At 39.8% G+C, this 19,355-nt stretch overlaps 1 protein-coding gene across 4 annotated transcripts in view; it reads right to left on the bottom strand.

Annotated features, from left to right (window-relative positions):
* Positions 1-280: 280 nt before the first annotated feature.
* The window catches only part of ENPP2 (ectonucleotide pyrophosphatase/phosphodiesterase 2), a 109,041-nt gene continuing 89,966 nt past the window's right edge, over positions 281-19,355 (bottom strand). The window contains exons 20-26 of one of the 4 annotated variants that reach the window (XM_027092546.1): positions 14,115-14,189; positions 12,665-12,801; positions 11,546-11,681; positions 10,770-10,847; positions 7,469-7,601; positions 5,432-5,588; positions 281-879 (exon numbers count right to left, since the gene is read on the bottom strand). In XM_027092546.1, the coding sequence (XP_026948347.1) occupies positions 709-879; positions 5,432-5,588; positions 7,469-7,601; positions 10,770-10,847; positions 11,546-11,681; positions 12,665-12,801; positions 14,115-14,189 (887 nt within the window). In that variant the 3' untranslated portion in view covers positions 281-708. The remainder of the gene's footprint in view (positions 880-5,431; positions 5,589-7,468; positions 7,602-10,769; positions 10,848-11,545; positions 11,682-12,664; positions 12,802-14,114; positions 14,190-19,355) is intronic. The other 3 variants (XM_027092547.1, XM_027092548.1, XM_027092549.1) reach the window with 3 other exon arrangements.

Here is a 19,355-nt window from a genome sequence, read left to right on the forward strand (position 1 = left end):
TGTTCCTCCAGACTTCAAGATATTTTTAAAATAGATAGGTGAGAGAGGATATTCAGGAGTTCTTCTGTTTCCTCTGCCCTTCTGATTTCCCATAGATATGTACCTCATCTACCTCATCCGGGCCACCACAGTTGAATATTAAGGATGTCCTTTTTTCTATGTGAACTACATCCAACTAAGAAGAGGGCCCAATACAAGAAATGTGTACATTTTATGCATGAACTATACCAGAAGCAAACACTCTAATTTATGTGAAATAAAGACCAAATAAAACCAGAAGAAAATTGAATGTGTGATTTATTATATTTAAGATTGGTCTATAAGGCTTAAATATGTCTGGCATAATTAACAGTAAGTGAATGCAACTTTACAGAATCAGTATTTCAATACAGTACAGGACTAAATGTGGCAACTGTGCATTGAAAAATTGATATTTCCTCAATGCAAATATCAAATGTGCAGCACCATTTAGAAGCTTCCACTAAAAACGCAAGCTGCAGTAATTATTACAAGCTCTACTCAGAACACAAGACTACCTATATCAAGCGTTAGGGGAAAACAGTGGAGTCATTCGGGCGTAATATGTCAGATTTGGTACAGGATTAAAATACTAACTTTTTTTAATGTCCTGGTTTCAAATTAATAAATACAAAAATAATATAAAAATATACACCAGTTGATAAGACTGCACCGCAGAGGATCAGAAGGTTAAATCTCGCTCTCATATGTATGCAGGTATGTCTTTAGTGTCAGAATTTCTGGATAGCTGCGGCTGGTCTTGCGGAAGAAATCCAGACTGGTAAGATGTTCAATGTCCCGCACCCGAGCCGTGTGCATCTTTATAAGCTCTTCTACCCATTTGGACTCATCCTCTGAGCTCTGCAACAGAAAGGGAGTACAGAGTCAGAATTTTCCAAAGGAGTTTCTCTACACGGTCCATTTGCTCCACGTCCACAAATGACCTCTACATACTCCTGCACCCAAAGCCAAGGCATGTTATTCCTTCCTGGCCTCCCCGCCTCTCTCCCACAGTGCTGCTGGCAATGGGCCACAAATACGGGCCCTTGGCTGTGAACATTTTCAGCAGCAATTAGCTGTACCAAATAAACCAGATGTGTGGTGCGAAACGGCATTCGATGCAACATGTTCTCCTAACATAAATCAAAATTGGGAAAACCAAAGGCCCTGGAGAATTCAGTGATGTGTTTCTTTCCCCTGCTGTCAAATTGCAGTGAGAAGTACAGAGCACGAGGAATTAGGAATGCTCCTCTGCCTCCCAAGGAAAGGAAAGAGCTTGTGCCCAATGCACAAAATGATGTGTGTGCATTTCTAGTCCTTCAGAAGAATGTGCTAGATGAAGGACATCATCTATTAGACGGCAGTGAATTGATATTTGAATGAGTTCAACTCTAAGCAGCTCAGTTGATACACCTGGCACTTTGGGGCCCAAGAGGCCTGAGTTGGAATCGCAACTCTTCCACTTCCTGGCTGTGAGACCTTGCTGAAGCTGCTTGACCTCTCTAGGCCTCAGTTTCTTCATTGGTTCATAAGAATAATAATGCTTACTTCAGCTCCCTGGGAAGGAGGAAGGAGAGGAAGGAAGAAGGGGAAAAAAATGAGTAAAGTAAGGAAACAACATCATGTGTTTTCCCATGATGGGAAGGAAGGAAATCTCTTTCTGTCTTAACTACTTGCCAAAAATTGCCTCACTGGCACAAATTCGAGATGAAAGACATTTAAATGTCCCACACTAAACAATTTATTTCACATCTAAGTAGAAACAAAAAGGCAGTGCAGATAAAGCAGTCCTTTACATTTAAAAAATATCTTCTTCCACTTTTGAGGGAACTTGAGAGAAGGAACGAGATCTGAGAACCTTGAGAATATGGAGAAATGTCTACCTTCGTCAGTAGACATGGGGCAGGAGGGTCTTTGCCAATAATTTTATTCCCAAATGCCTCCGGAATTGCAATGGCTTCCAAAAGTCTTTCTACAAGTCGAAGGGTAGCTGTGCGTCCCAGGGCTGAGAACGTTCAAGCATGCCCTCGCCCAAGTCTTTGACTGCAAGTGGTCTCAATGAACGACCCACCAAAGCCCAGGAACCTGCACTGGGTTTTCTCAGAAAGCTCCAACCCACACGGACCTGGACAGGGAGCTCCAGCAGCTCATGCCAGTGCTAAATATGTACAGGAGGGTGTTGGTTCAGGAAACTGATGCCTGGCCATCCCAGGCAAAATGAAGAAACAGGAAGAAATTGCTTTGCAGGTTGGGGGAAATAAGGATTTTAACCCTCCACGCCCCACCCTCCTAACCCAAGCTAACCAAGATCTCTGCGAGTCATAGGAAAGAACAGGCCTAAATATAACTCTACCCACAACGGTACTGGCCAATCCTCCGTGTGACCACATAATTAACGAAGTAGAAGGTCTCCAAATGGGTCGGGACCCCCTCAGAGTAAGCAGAGTAAGCATGAAGTGATATTTTCGGGAGAATTTTCATATTCAACTCATTTATTTGAGTTTTCAATGGTCAGTAAGTCTAATGTTTCCTTTGTAAATGTAAGTCATTTGAATGTGTGGACAAGAAGTGAAAAGGTTTTTCCTAATTTAAATAATGGCTAGCCGGGATTATACAAATTTGGGGGAAAATCTGTCTTTGGCTATTTCTTTCCTTGGGAAGTGATTTGCCAATTTCATTTGAGGGGCATTCTCCTCTGGTTCTCACAGGCTAAAATCCGGCCTCCAATTAGTCAAAATACTGGGCTATGTTACACATGAAGAAAAGGCCTTCTGCCTCTTGCTAGCAATCCACAGAAGGATTTGCTGCAGGAGACTCTAGTACAAAATGCAAAACTAATAAAAGTCGAATAAAAGTTCATGTGCTCCAAGAGAGGAAAAGAAAAACTTTAAAAATAAATTTAAAAAATAAATAACTTTACACATTAATGCAAATGAAAGCACAGTCCAGGAACTTGCTTAGTGTTTTTCTTGCTAATGGCCATTTATCCTTCACCTGCCTTTTCTCCCTAACTTCCTCCCAAGTGAATTTGTGAATTCAAGTCCCAGAAGTCTTAAGGTGGACTTTAAGGCAAGGACAGGTGTCTACGTAGGCAGGGGGTTCTTCAATAAGAGGCACGCTGGCCTTGAACTCTATAAGAAATACCCCTAAGCTCTGTGCAAAGAGGAAGATGTATGAGGACCTCAGTGGATTTCATTTGTCAGATGTAACATCGGGGTGAATAAAGAACTGCCTCTGAGCTGAGTTCAGAACAACGTTTTTCAAACTCCTGCATCACCAAATTCCCCTAATGACAGGGAAATGTGAACATACATCCCCCAGGAATTGAGGTGTCTCTTAAATGGCCTACTTTAAGTCTGAAATGTCTTTGTAGTCTCTGCCTTATCTTAAACATGTATGGCAATTTTGAATTTAACTCCATAAAATATGTGTTTCCTTTTCTGCAAAACTTTTACCTCCCCACAACAAGATTTTAGTAAAACTGAAGTTCAAAAAAGTACATCATGCTATGCAGAGGCATTACATCCCTCTCGGGTATGCCATTACCTAGTCTCGAGGGCTGTGAACAATCGAAATTGAGAAAGTCGAGCCAATAAATTGAGGACAGCTCCTCTCTCACTTGAAGTTCCCTTGCTTCTCCACCTCCCATCCAATTATTTCTAAGATCTTATTTATCCTTCCAGTACAGTATTGCTGCCTTCCACCTTCCTTTAGAAATTTCCAAGACCACACCCAGTTCAAATTCTGTTCCCTCAATCCTGGGAATCTTGCCAAAGACCTTTGAGGACCATGCTTGATCCCCTCCAATTCAAATTTATCTCCCCCAAACAGAGTCTACAATGTTGCTCTTATGCCTAAACATTTTCCGTGGTTATCTAATGTCTGTGCAATGAGAAAAAAGTCTTCAGGCCCCAAGCTTCCACTACAGAAATCTGATAAATTTGAAAAAGGATGAGCTTTTGGAATCAGAGGCCTTGAATCTAAAGTTCTACTTTTCTACTGACTAACCAGTAACCATGTTACATACTTTTTCTTTATGAGCTACAGGTTTCTCAAGAGTTAATGAAAGGGGAGGGGAAGGAGCTCATATATATCTGCCTAATAGGGTAATGAGATGATCAGAAGTAATGAATGAGAGGACCTGCACAGTACTTGGATAGTAACATGGACTCAATCAATGATAACTACTACTACTATGGCCGCTATGACTACTACCACGACTACTTTTACTTTAAATCTGATTCCATGCAAACTTTAAAACCTTACCTCCCACTATGATCCTCATTTCCAATATTCTAGCCAACTTAATTAGCTTTTTCAGCCATATTTCAATTTTTTGTCTGCACCTGTTATTTTGTTTTGCATGGTCATAGCCTCAATCTTCACCTATAATTGAAGCCATAGCCCCAAAGCTGCCTTGTCCATGAAGCTGAAAATCTCTGTTGAAGCTATTCTTAAGGGTCTTTGCCTTTTAGTGAAGCAATTTCTGTGCTTGTTCCATTTACTTTCCCCCTTGAAGGCTGCCTGGAGTGTGACTATGTTAAACACGCCATCATTTTTCCCAGGGTACCTTACCTAATTAAGGAATTTGAGTACTGCTTTTTGACTAAAAATCTTCCTCTGTAGATTTTATCTCCTATTCTATTATATAAACAAAAGCATAGAGACTATTACTTCTAAAATCAACCTTGGAGCACAGGATTTCCATCACATTAAAGAAACCTGGAGTAATCATGTGATTTGTCCCTGAGTGCAGCATTAGTACAGAGCCAGGAGCACAGAGCACGGATCCTGTCTGCCTTCCTGAGGCTTTTTTGCCATGCCGTCCTCCTTTCACGTTGGAATAAGTGAATCAAGAGTCATCTGTGCTATTTAAGAATGGGGTGACCTGTTACGTCTGCCCTCATAACTAGTAGCAAATGAAACTCTGATTTGTAAAGTATATATTCCTGTGTGTGTGTCTTTTTAAAAAAGTTTTTATGAATGAAATGTTCAAACATCCACAAAAGTAGAGCGAATGATATAATGAGCTCCTGAGAACTCTTCCCTCATTTCAGTAATTACCAAAATTGTGTTACTTTTCACTTTCTACAAAATATCTGTCTTTTGCAAAATGGAAAACATGGGCACTTCTATCGTTTGCCAAAATCAAACACAGAAATAGAACAACATTAAATGCACACACATCCCACACACCCATATGCTGAAAAATAAAAAGCCATTAGAGCACAAAGTTCCCAAGTGTTATGCAAAGTTTCCTTTGGGTCCTTTCTAAAGACCCAATTTGTATACCCATTTGTGTAGTGCAAATGTTTTATGATAAGTATGTCCTAGTTCAAGGGTGGGAATATAAATTAAGACACCAAGATGAATTCTGTCAGCAAATCCTAAAGGACACTGTTCTTGAACTCACATTGCAGCTTTCATCATTGTCTGGTCTGTGAGGAAGGATGAATGAGGAGACAGAGAGGGGGCCGTCACACTTGTCGGCGGGCTGGGTGAAATCCAGGCAGCTGGTGATGATGCTGTAGTAGTGAGTTGGAACAGGAATAGAACTGCCTTCCACATACCTGAAACAGGAAGGCAAAATCAAACTACAGCCGAGGTAGAAGCTTTCTTTTTTAAGTGGTGGCCAGTGAATATTGCCCAAGTCACTAAAATTAAATTTCACTCAATGGAGTCATTTTTCACTTACAGGTGTTAACCCACTTCTATATCTTTGAATATCATGTTTTCAATGCCTGGAATCCCCTCTTTCTCTCAACCTGGTAGACTGAAAAAGATACTCCAGACAAAGAAAACAGCTTGAACCAATTCTCAGAGGCGGGACATAATGCATAGGTCAATGGAGTAGAAATGTAAGTCTGGAAGAGTCAATAAAAGCCAAAGTAAGGGGGGCTCTGAGTGCCAAAGTTGTAGAGTTTGGGCACTATTTTTCAGGCAGTGATGCTCCACTGAAGGTTTCTGTGCTAGGAAGTACCATTATGAGATCCATGTTTCAGGAAAATAACTTTCATAGACTTGTATAAAATGGACCAGAGGCAGAAAACACAGGAGCTAGGAGAGTGATAGCCCTTCCAGCCACAGTGAGATCCTGAACTTGGTACAGTTGGTACAGAGAATTCATTTACTAAAGAAAATTCTAAGAACTGAGTGCTACTGATGAGTTACAAAAGTATAAAAAATTATTTTGAGTAGAGCATAGTATAGAAATTCATCATTCCTTACCTGGTTTTCTATTATCTTAATTTTAATCATTTCAAAATATTGAAATTATAATTGAACTAACAGTATAATTTGGGCTGAAAACTATGACAATAATCAGCAATAAAATAAATGTACAAGTAGGATAAAATTTCTCTTATGGATGACTGGAAAGGGGGTAGGATAACACCTATTTTATTAGTTATATATATGAAAAAAATTAGCATTTTATGTCTGTCTGTCAATCACAATGAAACCCTCTCATATTTTGTGTTGCTCTCTAACTGTTTCATGCATCTATAAAATTAAATGAAGAGGGCTTCCCTGGTGGTGCAGTGGTTGAGAATCTGCCTGCCAATGCAGGGGACACAGGTTGGAGTCCTGGTCCGGGAAGATCCCACGTGCCGCAGAGCAACTAAGCCCGTGTGCCACAACTACTGAGCCTGCGCTCTAGAGCCCGCAAGCCACAACTACTGAGCCCATGTGCCACAACTACTGAAGCCCGCGTGCCTTGAGCCGTGCTCCGCAACAAGAGAAGGCACCTCAATGAGAAGCTCTCACACTGAAACGAAGAGTAGCTCCCGCTTGCCACAACTAGAGAAAGCCTGCATGCAGCAACGAAGATCCAACGCAGCCAAAAATAAAATTTAAAAAATCTTTTAAAAGAGTTCTTCAAATATTAGGTATATCAGCTCCTTAAAAAAAAATTAAATGATGACCTATTATGAATTTGTTGTATTTATATCTTCTTACTTTCTCCACCAGACTGTAAGTTCCTTATGAACAGAGTATGCCTCATCCTTTTATATCCCTAATAGCACCACAGAGAGGGATAGAAACGAGATTTGACCAAAGTTTATATGTAATTTCCTATTGAAATGTACTGACTCAGAAAACCTAAGGAATTCCAGAAGTCCCCCCCAAATAGTGAACACAAGTGAAAATTATCATCTTCCCACTAAAGAGTTGTTGAAGAATAAAGTTAAAAAATTTTCTAATCTTTTGATACATTTTCTTTCATGAAAATGAAAAGTGCATTTATTTACCACAAATCCTAATTCCTTTCCAACCACCAATGCCTCGTTTAATCACAGGTCCAAAAGAACTGAAGAAATCACAAGGAGATTCGAAGAGCAACAGGTTTAAGAGGTATCAGCTCTTCTCTAGTACGTGAATATTTGAAAAATATTCTTGAGTGAGATCTTGGAATTTAAAAGCGCACGTTGCGTGGGAATGAAAAGCTTACTGTTTGATTTTGTCTTGTGTGTCATGTAAGCCGTCGTAGTCATAGTCAAAAATTGGTCCACTTATCACATTAACTCCATTTCTTTCTGAAGCATATTTCTTCACCAGAACCCTTTGGAAATAATTCCAGACTCCTGTACAAAAACAAAATCAGTTCTCCGTAAACAAAACTCCTTGCTTTGGCCAAATTCTCTCTTGGATGCATTAAACAAGCCAAATGTCACAAGCCAAGAGACAGTAGATCTGTTGTGATTCTTAAGAGCAATCCATCCTAAAGCATTAGCTGTGGGTGTGTCATTTATGAACCGGCCAAGAGAAAGATACAGAGACAACGGTAGAGGAGTTTAACGTAGCCCAACCAGTCAGGGAAGGATTTACGGGTGAAGTGGTTACTAGGCTGAGATCTGAAGGACAAGTGGGTGTTTCTGAGGCAAAGAGGTGGAGACAACATTCCAGGCAGAGAGAATAGTATGTGCAACAGGGGAAGTATGGTGTTTGTGGGAAATTGAAAAAAGGCTTTAATCTACTTTCTCTTCTTTCACTTGTCGTAGATGGGCTAATTCTCAAGTTTATGTCTCTAGCCCTAACCTTTCCAGGCAACTCCAGACATGTTATCCAACCAGCCCTCTCAGGGTGCATTTGAAAACCTAATAATCATATCTAACAAAAAATTATCCAAACAGAATTCTTGAGTTTTCATCCACTCCTGATCCAACTCTTGGCTTCTCCATCACAGCCAGTGGCACTCGCACTCACCCCGATGTTCAGGTCAAAATCTTAGGATTCATCCCTGACTTCTCTCCTTACTTCATATGCATGTGAACAAGTCCTGTTAGTGCTACCTCTAAAATACATCCCAGTCTTCCAAATCTGACCACTCCTCACAATTTTCACTGCATCCACCCTGGTCTAAGTCACTATCCTCTTTGCAATGAACTACCACAAAAGACTACTTGGCACCTTGGGAGAAACTCTTCCTTCCCCGTAGCCCATTCTCTTTGGAGTAGCCAGATGGATCCTTCTACACTATAAATGTGATTGTATCACATTTCTGCAACACCCACCTCTAACACTCCAGATGATTTCTCACTGTAATTAAAATAAAATCCCAACTTTCCACCATGGCCCTTGCCTCCCTCCATGACTTTTCCTCCTATTCCTTTCCCCCTCAGGTACATGCCTTTCTTCCTGTCTCCCTACTCACTAAACTTGTTTCAGAGTAAGATTTTGCATATGCTTTTCCCTTCATCTGGAAAACACGTCCCCTGACTAGGCATGCCTAGTTTCTCCTCCGCTATTCCTTTCTCACTTTCATGGTCATCCTCTAGAGAGGATTTCCTTGGCCTCGCTAGCTCCAATTTACACGATAGTCAATCACAGGGGAAGGAGAGGGGCAGAATGGAAAAGGGAAAAGGCAAAAGAAGGGAATAACAGAAGACGACAGGAAAGGCAAACCAAAGAAGTTGGCTCTAACATGTTAGATTTAACTTACCATGCTCTATTCTACATTGGGGTTTTGAGGTTCAGGCTGTTATCATTTTTTACCTCCCCTTATTAGAAAATGCTTGGGCATTTTTCCCATAGTGCTTCAACTGCTGATCCTCTATTCTAAATGAGAAAGACAGAGCAGCCCACCAGAGCCAAAATACCATGGATAATTATTTGCAATAAAGAAATGAGGACAGTGGGGAAGAAGTTCAAATGTTAACTTAAGCGTAAAAATTGGAGAGCCATAGAGGGAAAGAAATAACAATGAGAACAGTCAAAAGGCCAAACCCGCAGAAATGTGGCATGCGAGAAAACCATTTCCCTAGTGAAGGAGGACAGCAGGCCCTCTGTGAAAGGCCTTTGGCCACACCAGCCTCAGGGTGGTACCGTGTGCTTCCTTTATTGCTGCTTGGTCAAAAGGCATCAGTAAAGGATAAAGAAATCCAGGAAACCCTGATTTGTGGAAATTCAATGAAGCTGCATTCCATGTAATATTAGGACAAATGGATCTACGGGGGTTTGTTAAACATTTCTCAGCTGGGGCTGAGAACAAACGAGGAAACCTTTTAAAAGCATACTTTAATTTTTCACTCATAGGCAAGAGATTCTACCTTTGAATAAGCCTTTATTTACTAACTTAGGACATCAAATAAACATTTTTTTTTTCTCTAAACCGTGTTGGCCATTTCACCAACGTCAAGTTGAGGAGGCTCGGCTCTGTAGATGACATTCCACCATCTCGTGTCCTATTTTGAGACTTTATTTCAGCCCTGAGAGTCATGTAACACAGCCCAATACTCCTTTAGAAAGTGGAGTTATGTAGAAGTGTTCCCTTTTCCTACCTTTCCTATAAGCATATATGTCTGCTCACTGTAAATAAACCAAAGGGAGGGCAAAGCTACTCTATAATGCTTTCTCTCTTTGAATACATGGATGGTTGGATGGATGGAGGGATGCATGGATGGAGGGAATATGGATGGATAGGCAAATGAATGAATTCTTTGTTAGCAGACATAGAAAATGGATTGTTTTTGTCATCGGACAGTTAAGTTACAAATCCATAGAAGCCATAGAAGTCATGCAATCAAATCTCATAATTTTATAAATGACAGGCTAGATGGCATTTCTATGATCACATAGCCAGTGTTCACACTCCAGAGACCAGAACTCAGTTTTGGGGCTGGGGCTCACTGTGCCTATACCATTCATTTCATCACTACCATCCACAAATATTTATGTCATATACAAAGAAATTATGAGTGTATATAATTTGCACAGCCCTAAAACCTACTGAACTTAATTCTCTGATGATTCAGAAGACCCTTTAAGATCTTGCTGGGTTTCGGGGTTAATATTCAGAATACATCGCCATCCCACTAAAGGAAAAAGGTGTTAGTGGCTTTTACTGTAACATTCTATAAATAAATACAGATGCTGTTAAATGTCAGGTAGCCTCCAAAATACAGAGAAGACTCTTTTAAACCACTGAGCATTGAAATAGAGAGAACACCGGATTAGAAGGAAAGCACAAACTTGGTTTAGCTCAGCTTCTGCCATTCATGGGTCACTTCTTGTGACTTCAATTTCTTAATTATAAACAAGGGATAAAAAAAACCTGCCAAGCTCCCTCACAGATTCATATTTTGGCTTAGCAGTAGAGAATTTACATTAAAGTTCTTCAAAAATTATAAAGGCTAAACACATGAAAGGTATTATTATTATTAAAATGAATAGAGAGGTAGGAAAGGTAAGTGGTAAATTTAGAAACATTTCTTTCCACAAATAATAGTCTACTAGGTAAATATTAGACTTACGTTTGAAAGCAGGATACATTGGAACCATATTGGTTACAAGGAATGCATCATATTTAGTTTCTGGCAAAGAGCTCAGATCTAAACATTGGGAAAACAAATAGTGCCCATTACATAATAAAATCGACATCAATAAAAAAAGGAATCTTCTAAAATGGTCCAAACAGCATGAAATGCATGTATCTACTCTTTTATTCCTACTTATCCCATTCTTTATATACCATTTCCTACTTCCCTTCCCACTCAATCTCTTTTCTTCAATCTCTTTTCTCAATAGTTCTCCTTAAACAAATTTTTATGATTCTTTTTCTTCCTACTTAGTCTTGGGTCTACTAAGTATTTTATAAAAGAATTCTTTGATTTCACTGGCATAATTTGGACTTTTAAAAAAATGTCATCAAGGTAATGAGAGAGAATTAAAGGGCTTCATGTATTCTTAAGAGATCACCTCTATAGTATTATGTAAAAGATTTATGTCAATAATTTCCTATTTCACTTTCAGATGCTCATTTAGTGATGTCAGGTGACACACAGAATATTCCCTTGCATTTTAGAATTCCCCGGGAATAGGATTTGTGAAAGCTGGTCTCTTTTCTGGCGGCTGCTTTTGGAAGGCTCCCAGAGAAGTTCATCTCCTCAATCTCTTGAGCGCCCCTCTGGTTTTTAGGTTTTTTAGAAAACCTAAAAACCACTGAAATCCTAAATACCAAGTTGCACACGCCAGACTCCACAAAATAACATCCCTCTAGAATGGTCAGATCCTGCTATCTGTAACTTACAAGGAGGAAAGAGGAATCCATAGGACATCTGTTTATCATTTTTGTAGGCCAAACAGCTCTGACTGAAACTCGGAGAAACACGGACATCAGGCCGGACGCAATTGGTCAGGTGTTCAGGGATGCCAGAGACCTCAGCCTGTATGGTAGTCACAGGTAGTCAGCAATGCCATGGCAGAGATAACACCAAACCAACAGGGAAATACTGAAGCCAGATCGTTTGGTTCCAGACAGCCAGAATCAAAGCCCCATTAGCTTTTACTATAGCTCATATTCTGATATTGACTCTTTTTTTTTTTTTTCTAAGGACCTCAGTTTTAAATGTACTAAGCTAGTAACTTTTTAACTCTTATGTCTTTAGTAGCAGGACTCTCTGATCAGTCTTAGGTGAAACAATAATACGCAAGGCAGAAATCTCACTGTTGATATAACAAATGAGATTCCACATAAGACAGCTTAAAAAATAATATTCTGAGAAATAATATAGACATATCTCCTATTTTAAAAAAAAAGACTATATATGTATTGTATGTGCCTGAGTACAAATGAATAAGAAGCTGTGTTTGGGGCAGTGGAAATAGTCATTTGTATTCAGAGTTTAAAAGCGTAGTTCAACTGCCCAATGAATTTTTCTAATTCCTGATATAAACTTTCTTACCTCATCTTTACCAAAACTGAAACCCCGACATAAAAACCTTCATTAAAAAAGAACAGGATGTTGATGGTGGGGCAGGCTATACATGTGTGGAGCCGTGGGTATATGGGAAATTTCTGTCCCTCCCATTCAGTTTTGCTCTGAACCTAAAACTGCTCTAAAAAATAAAGTCTATTAAAACAAATGGCCAGATATTGGTGGCTTCTGTAACTAGTGGATCATGTCGAGCAGAGTAAAAAAAAACTAAAAGAATTAGTATGCTATGCTATTTCACCTATTACCATGAAGTTTTTAGAACACTGCAGAAAGTCTAATTCAAAATATTTTACAACAGATCCAATATAGGATTTCTTTCATCAGGAAAACTTAAAATCTTGTCTAAGACAATTCTGTTCAGCAAACAATCATTATCTTAAGGCAAGGAGCGTAATGACATGAAGAACATGAAACCCAGTTTTCTCAATGACCTGTTTGGAAACAGTGTACGATGTCCAGAGTGGCATTAGGAATATTTCACTATAACTGCTTTCAAAGTCAGTGTGATACAAGATATCATATCTAGTCCGATAAAGCACTGCAGGCCGTCCATAGAGGAGGTGTCTCTCTAGGAAAGAAAAAAATAAACTGTCTTAAACGCATATTAAACTGTACATCAAATGTTAAAGAAATATTGAAAGAGACAAATTGTCCACGATTTGCTTGCTTACTTATTAATAATGTAGCTCCTTCTTCTTAATTTAATCAGGTTAGTTTTCCTAACACTTCTGTGGTTTATTTGATCACCTAAGCGTGGGTCAAGGCTTACAGTTATCAAAACTGTAATGTAAATACCATATTTATTTGAATGGTTTTTTTCAGTTATAAAGAATTTTAATCTGTATGGGAAAGACAATTATTTATTAAATTTTGAAATGATTCAGCTGAATGGGAAGTCAAGACAATTAGATTTTTATAGAATTAATTCACTTGACCCTGGAAAGGCTCATCAAATTAACCAAAGATTTAATTAAGAGGAAGGTACTCTTTGATCATTATTTGTAAACTGCAACTCAAATATGCATTATTTCAGCATAAAAAGTGAGTACTAATGAGCATTTAAAGTAAGTAGCTTTGTGACATGGAGGAAAACTCTTTAGGTAAGAACTTAAAGGAACATGTATAGATAAAATAAGTGGCATTCAAGGGGATCCTTTAAATACAAAAGGGAGGTCATCGGTTACCAAAGAACTCAGTTAAGACCCCAGAATGTAGATTCAGACCCCTAAGAGGAAGCTCTCCTCTTAGGAAAAAATAAAGGTTTGAAGCTTTATTCTTCTAGGAAGAAGACATGGGAGATTAATGTGCAAACCTTCATTCTACGCCCACAATAAATGCCTCAAGCTTGATCTGCCCATTTTAGACAGGCTAAAGTCAGAACTGCCATAGATTCATAGAAATTGGGGTCCTGCAGACCAAAATATTGAGAGACTGAGGCTTTGGCAATTCACAATCCCCTAAGTGATAATCCAAAAAAAAAATTGTTTTACTATGATTTCTATTAGAAAAAAGTCAGTTCTGGCACTTACTAAATTATGTATACATGTTGCTTTAATTAAAGTATTACCATTCTACACAAGTAACAGAGAAAACCCTTTGTAGATTACTTTGCAAGACCCTCCCAAGTAGAACTGCTGATTTGAGGCAAAACAGCCCACAGTTCACAGCACAAGCCTGTTCTGGGTAGTTGGGCTTTGTCAACATTGCAGTAAATGTAGAAGTCTTGGTAAAGCTACCAAATTTGGGGACCCACCCCTAAGAATTAGAACATAATATGCTAATATCGTATAAATGAAATATAATGAAAAGCCAGCAAATCATAACAGTAGTACTTGGGAGCAGTTTACCAGGTCAGACTTTCCTTCAAAACTCAAACCAAACCTTTTCTAGCTTCAAAATTTCCATTAACGTTTTCCTTGATTTCATTTTTGCTGCCTCTGAATTTCCTGGTTTCAGCTGGAAGCAGAAGTATCAAGATTCTTTGAGAAGCTATTCTCTTTTTATCATTCAAGTTTTAATGCTTACCCAACACATTCCTCCAAGCTCAGATGCAAACCTGGCATATTATCCAATCTATCCCATTAAGAGGACAACAAAACAGCAGCCATAGTCCTCTATGCAACACCCCTCTTTAGAGCAGCCATCAATCAACACTCTTAGACAATCTATAGACTCCACCAACTCTGGTTCCTCCTTATTTCTCACCATTCCTCAACACAGCACTCCATTCCATGAAGGCTGATTGATTTGTAATACTGCTCATAATCATTGTCAACAACTCTATGCTATTATATATATGACTCCTTTTCTCTCTACTGGGAATAACTTCTCCACCAGTCCTGTCACTTATCTCCCTCCAAATTTTTCATTAATGTATTCCCCCCTCATCAAACATATACTGAGTACCTTCTTTGTGTCAGGCCTTGGGCTATGGAATAGAGATACTTGGTAAAGACAATTAAGATAGAGCTTTTGGGCTTCCCAGGTGGCGCATGGGTTGAGAGACCATCTGCCGATGCAGGGGACATGGGTTCATGCCCCGGTCTGGGAAGATCCCACATGCCGCAGAGCTGCTGGGACCATGAGGCATGGCCACTGAGCCTGCACGTCCGGAGCCTGTGCTCCGCAATGGGAGACGCCACAACAGTGAGAGGCCCGCATACCGCAAAAAAAAAAAAAAAAAAAAAAAAGATAGAGCTTTTACCCTCAAGAAGCTCACAGTTCAATTAGAGAGACAAACACGGCATAAATAACTAAAATGCAATATGCTGCTCACTATATCAGAGATATCTACATAGTGGAACAGGAAAACAGAGCATGAGGCATGCCGCAGATGGGGATGAGGTGGCATCAGTACGGACCTTACAGAACTTATGAAGCTAAGCCAGAGTGACCCCACATCCCATTTATGCCTGTTGCCCTGGCATAATTGTCCTTCTCACCTTCAAAAGGGGATGACAAATAATATGGTCACATAGCTCAGCTCCCATGAAAGAGACATGGGGAGGAGAGGGAGAAAAGGACAAGAGGGGAAGAGACATCTTAAGAGTCACTTTCTCCTGAAAGATTTCTCCAGTTAAGCTTCTCCATCTCTACTCATGCTTCTGCTCTGCATGTAGAAACTCAATTTTCTTTGGAAATGTGGGTGTCATAGCTCCCAAGATATGCACAACTGCAGTTTTTGGCACACAGTTGGAGCCCAAATATATCATCATCTGACTAACTTTTTCTCAATTGTTAACTGAGCATGTATGACATGAAGAAAAAAAAATGTAGTGGCTTTGGCAGTCTCCTAATATCCAACCAAGTTCCCCAACTGACCCAAAGAATCTACTTGGGTCTTCCTATTGCATAATAGCTTCATCTAAGAAAGAGGTGAAATCATCTTTGCAGTAAGAAACACTTCAAGGTCCAGAAACAAAATTTAGATTTCCCTTTTTCAGTTTATCAGGGTATCAAACAATCACAGGTTCTTGGTCACAGCCTGCTACTCCCTATGACATCTTAGACAAGTCACCCATTGCATTTCTGTTTAGCAAAAAGTCCCTTGTTGAGCCACAAGAGTGTACTTGAAGCTCACTCTTTGGACACATAAGTGCTTCATCTAGAGACCAGCCACCCTGGAGATGAGCCTGCAATCTTCTGCTTTTGAAATATGTTCCTCGTGATTTCTTGATATGGATCTAGGATAGCTTGTGTCTTCCCAGGCTGGGTTCCTACTCCGTGAAATTCCAGACAGAGCCTCCATTCCACACTCCAGTTCCCTGTTTACAATAGTGGCTGGCATTTTTGGTACATGCCACGGTTCTCCTCCAGATACCACGTCGGCAAAATACTGTGAGGCAAATCTTTTTAAGTGGTGTGGACTTCCCCAGCGCTCATTCTTTTTGTCTTCCAAAACTTGGTCATCCAGACTTGAGTGTGTGTTTCTTTTCCCTCTTCAGCTTCCTGATTCATATTCCCACAGATTAGCTGGCTGACTTGAGAGCCACATGAAAATCTCTCCTCTTTTTTGTTTTTATTTTAAACATCTACTCCCACAATATTATGCTCTTACATTTTACCACAAAGTCTCTACCCAAGGTCTTTCCTTTTCCTACGTCCTTTCTCCTCCTTTGCCTTAGAAGTGTCTACTAGCATTTACTGCCATGTCAACCTCCTCTGGGATTAGATTTGATGCCTCTGGTAGGGTCCTGTTCTTTCTTACCTCAACCCTTAAAACACTACGCTGGGGCTTCCCTGGTGGCACAGTGGTTGAGAGTCCGCCTGCCGATGCAGGGGACGCGGGTTCGTGCCCCAGTCCGGGAAGATCCCACATGCCGCGGAGCGGCTGGGCCCATGAGCCATGGCCACTGAGCTTGCGCGTCTGGAGCCTGTGCTCCGCAAGGGGAGAGGCCACAACAGTGAGAGGCCCGCGTACCGCAAAAAAAAAAAAAAAAAGTATACTACAATAATCCTAGGGGAAGGTGATTATTCACCTTATTTACCCTCAAGAGGTCCTTCAGAACAAAACTGAAGGTTATGCATTTCTGTACAAAATCTAAAATGGGTTTTCTTCTACCCAAAAGAAAAAGATGTTGGTTTTGTTTTAAAGGCTACCCTTAAACCAAACTTGAAAACAGTATATCTACAAGCTCTCATTTGGAGGCTATAAACAAAAGGTAAAGAGGATCTTAAAAGTCAGGCTGTAAAGTTTGATTTTATTTTGTGTAATGAGGATTTTTCCAAGGAGTTTCTGCATTCTAGGACCACAGCTACTAAGTAAGTGACTTTAAGAGAATCCAAGGGAAACCCTAAGGAACAATCAAAGATAATACCAGAAGACTGGGTGACTTGGGCAGATCTGTGAGTGTTATCACTATCAGACAAGAAATATTTACTGAATTGATGAATCACTGCAACAAGCATACTAACATGCATACTTAATTTTAAAAATAAAGACTAAGATTTTTAGAAACCATAACTTTCAGGTGGCAATGCTGTCAAGAAACAGCACTCTCGGGGCTTTCCTTGTGGCACAGTGGTTGAGAGTCCGTCTGCCGATGCAGGGGACACGGGTTCGTGCCCCGGTCCAGGAAGATCCCACATGCCGCGGAGCGGCTGGGCCCGTGAGCCATGGCTGCTGAGCCTGCGCGTCCGGAGCCTGTGCTCCGCACAGAGACCACAACAGTGAGAGGCCTGCGTACCAAAAAAAAAAAAAAAAACCACTATGCTGTAATTCATCAACTGGCTAAATCTCACAATAAAATAATAACTTAATGAGGACACGGATTTTATCTATTTTGTTTACCATTGTATCTCTACCTCCAACAATGCCAAATATCTATGTGGATAAATAAATGTTTTATTTTATTTTGCAGTACATGGGCCTCTCACTGTTGTGGCCTCTCCCGTTGCGGAGCACAGGCTCCGGACACGTAGGCTCAGCGGCCATGGCTCACGGGCCCAGCCGCTCCGCGGCATGTCTGATCTTCCTGGACCGGGGCACGAACCCGTGTCCCCTGCATCGGCAGGTGGACTGTCAACCACTGAGCCACCAGGGAAGCCCTGATTGTTTTATTTTTTAAAAAAATACTGTTCTTTATGACTTTCAAGAACTGGCTTTCTATGTATAACTTGCCTAATATTCCCTCTCTAGCTATTCAGGACTGCTTTAAAGTTAACAAGAATTACTAGTGTTGAAGTCATTTTTCTAACCAAACTAATTTCTCATGGCGTGTGATAAGGAGCCAAACACATAGGTGTTAAGAGGATGTTTAATTCCCTGTCTCACAAAGGTGATAGTGAATGTCAACCTGACTAAGAAAATACAAAACATGGTTTAGCAATGCTAGTAGAGAAAAGACTAAAGTGAAAATAAATAGTGCGATTATTCTTACAGTAAAAATTATACCTGGCTCAAGTGCCAGAATTGCTTGCTGTGAGAAATTTAAATATTTCAATTTCATTCATTTATCCATTGATTCATGGATTACAAAATGAAAATTCAATAAGTTTGCCAAGACATTACATACATGTGATCCAGAAAAGCAGCCATGCAATTAAGATCCGGAATTCACTACAAATGTAGAAATAGTAAAGCTTTAGCAAGAAGTTTAGATCCCAGTTTTTGAAGCTCATATCTGTTCTTCCTCTTCATTTTAGTACAGGACTTGATTCTGTAAGTTTAGTATTCGTAATAAAATATAGCCTAAGATTAATTTAATATACCACTGTTTTGTTACCTCACATTTACCCTGGGTTGTTTCACTGTTGGAATGCATAGCTTTTACATGTGTGTTTGGTACAGATGTATGAGTGGTTTTATGTCATATGACATTAAAACAGTTACATATGAATGTTACAAATGGAATGGGCATGGCCTGTGGTTTATTCTGAAAAAATCAGCTACCTATACGTGTATTTTTTTTAAAAACTCGGCAGGAAAATAATACAACTTTACATTTGTATAGAACTTCAGGTCTACAAAATGGTTTAAAAGCCTCAATATATATTAGAGATAGCCAGAAAGGGGAAGTGATCGCTCTGAGCACAACACATACAGCACCTCGAATTCACGAGGTTCTACTCCAGCAGAGCAGACGTTGACTATTTCCAGTGGGGGACTAGACTTATGACCCAGGACTCACCATAAAGGCCTGAAAGAACTCAGACTAAGAAAATGTCACTTTGCAGCTGAAGAAATGACTGAGACAAGACCCTTAAGGAGACAGACACCAAGAGACAGAGACAGAGAGAAAGAGACAGGAGAGAGAACACCGAGGCTTACATGTATCCTAGAATCTAAATGAGCAAATGCTTTGCACATAATAAGGCAATGATATATAATTATTTGAATTTCATGTAATAGTTTTAAAGTCTATCTTGTATCACTCCAGCTATTGGCAATTGCAAATAGACATTATTATACACACTAACAAAACAATGCTGTATAAACTTAAACAACCTTACCAAAAGTCTATTGAATATTAAACTGTTAATTATAATAAAAATAAATAAAGTCTCCCTTGTATCATTAGAGACTATCCCATTAGGCCATGAGCAGACCAAGAAGGTGTGCTACCATGATCCTCCCCTAACATTTTATGTCACCATTGTGAAGTTACATGCTGGAAACTATTG

The sequence above is a fragment of the Aethalodelphis obliquidens genome, unplaced genomic scaffold, assembly GCF_003676395.1.
Source record: "Aethalodelphis obliquidens isolate GAN/ISIS:26980383/991018 unplaced genomic scaffold, ASM367639v1 scaffold79, whole genome shotgun sequence".
Taxonomy (NCBI): Eukaryota; Metazoa; Chordata; class Mammalia; order Artiodactyla; family Delphinidae; genus Aethalodelphis; species Aethalodelphis obliquidens.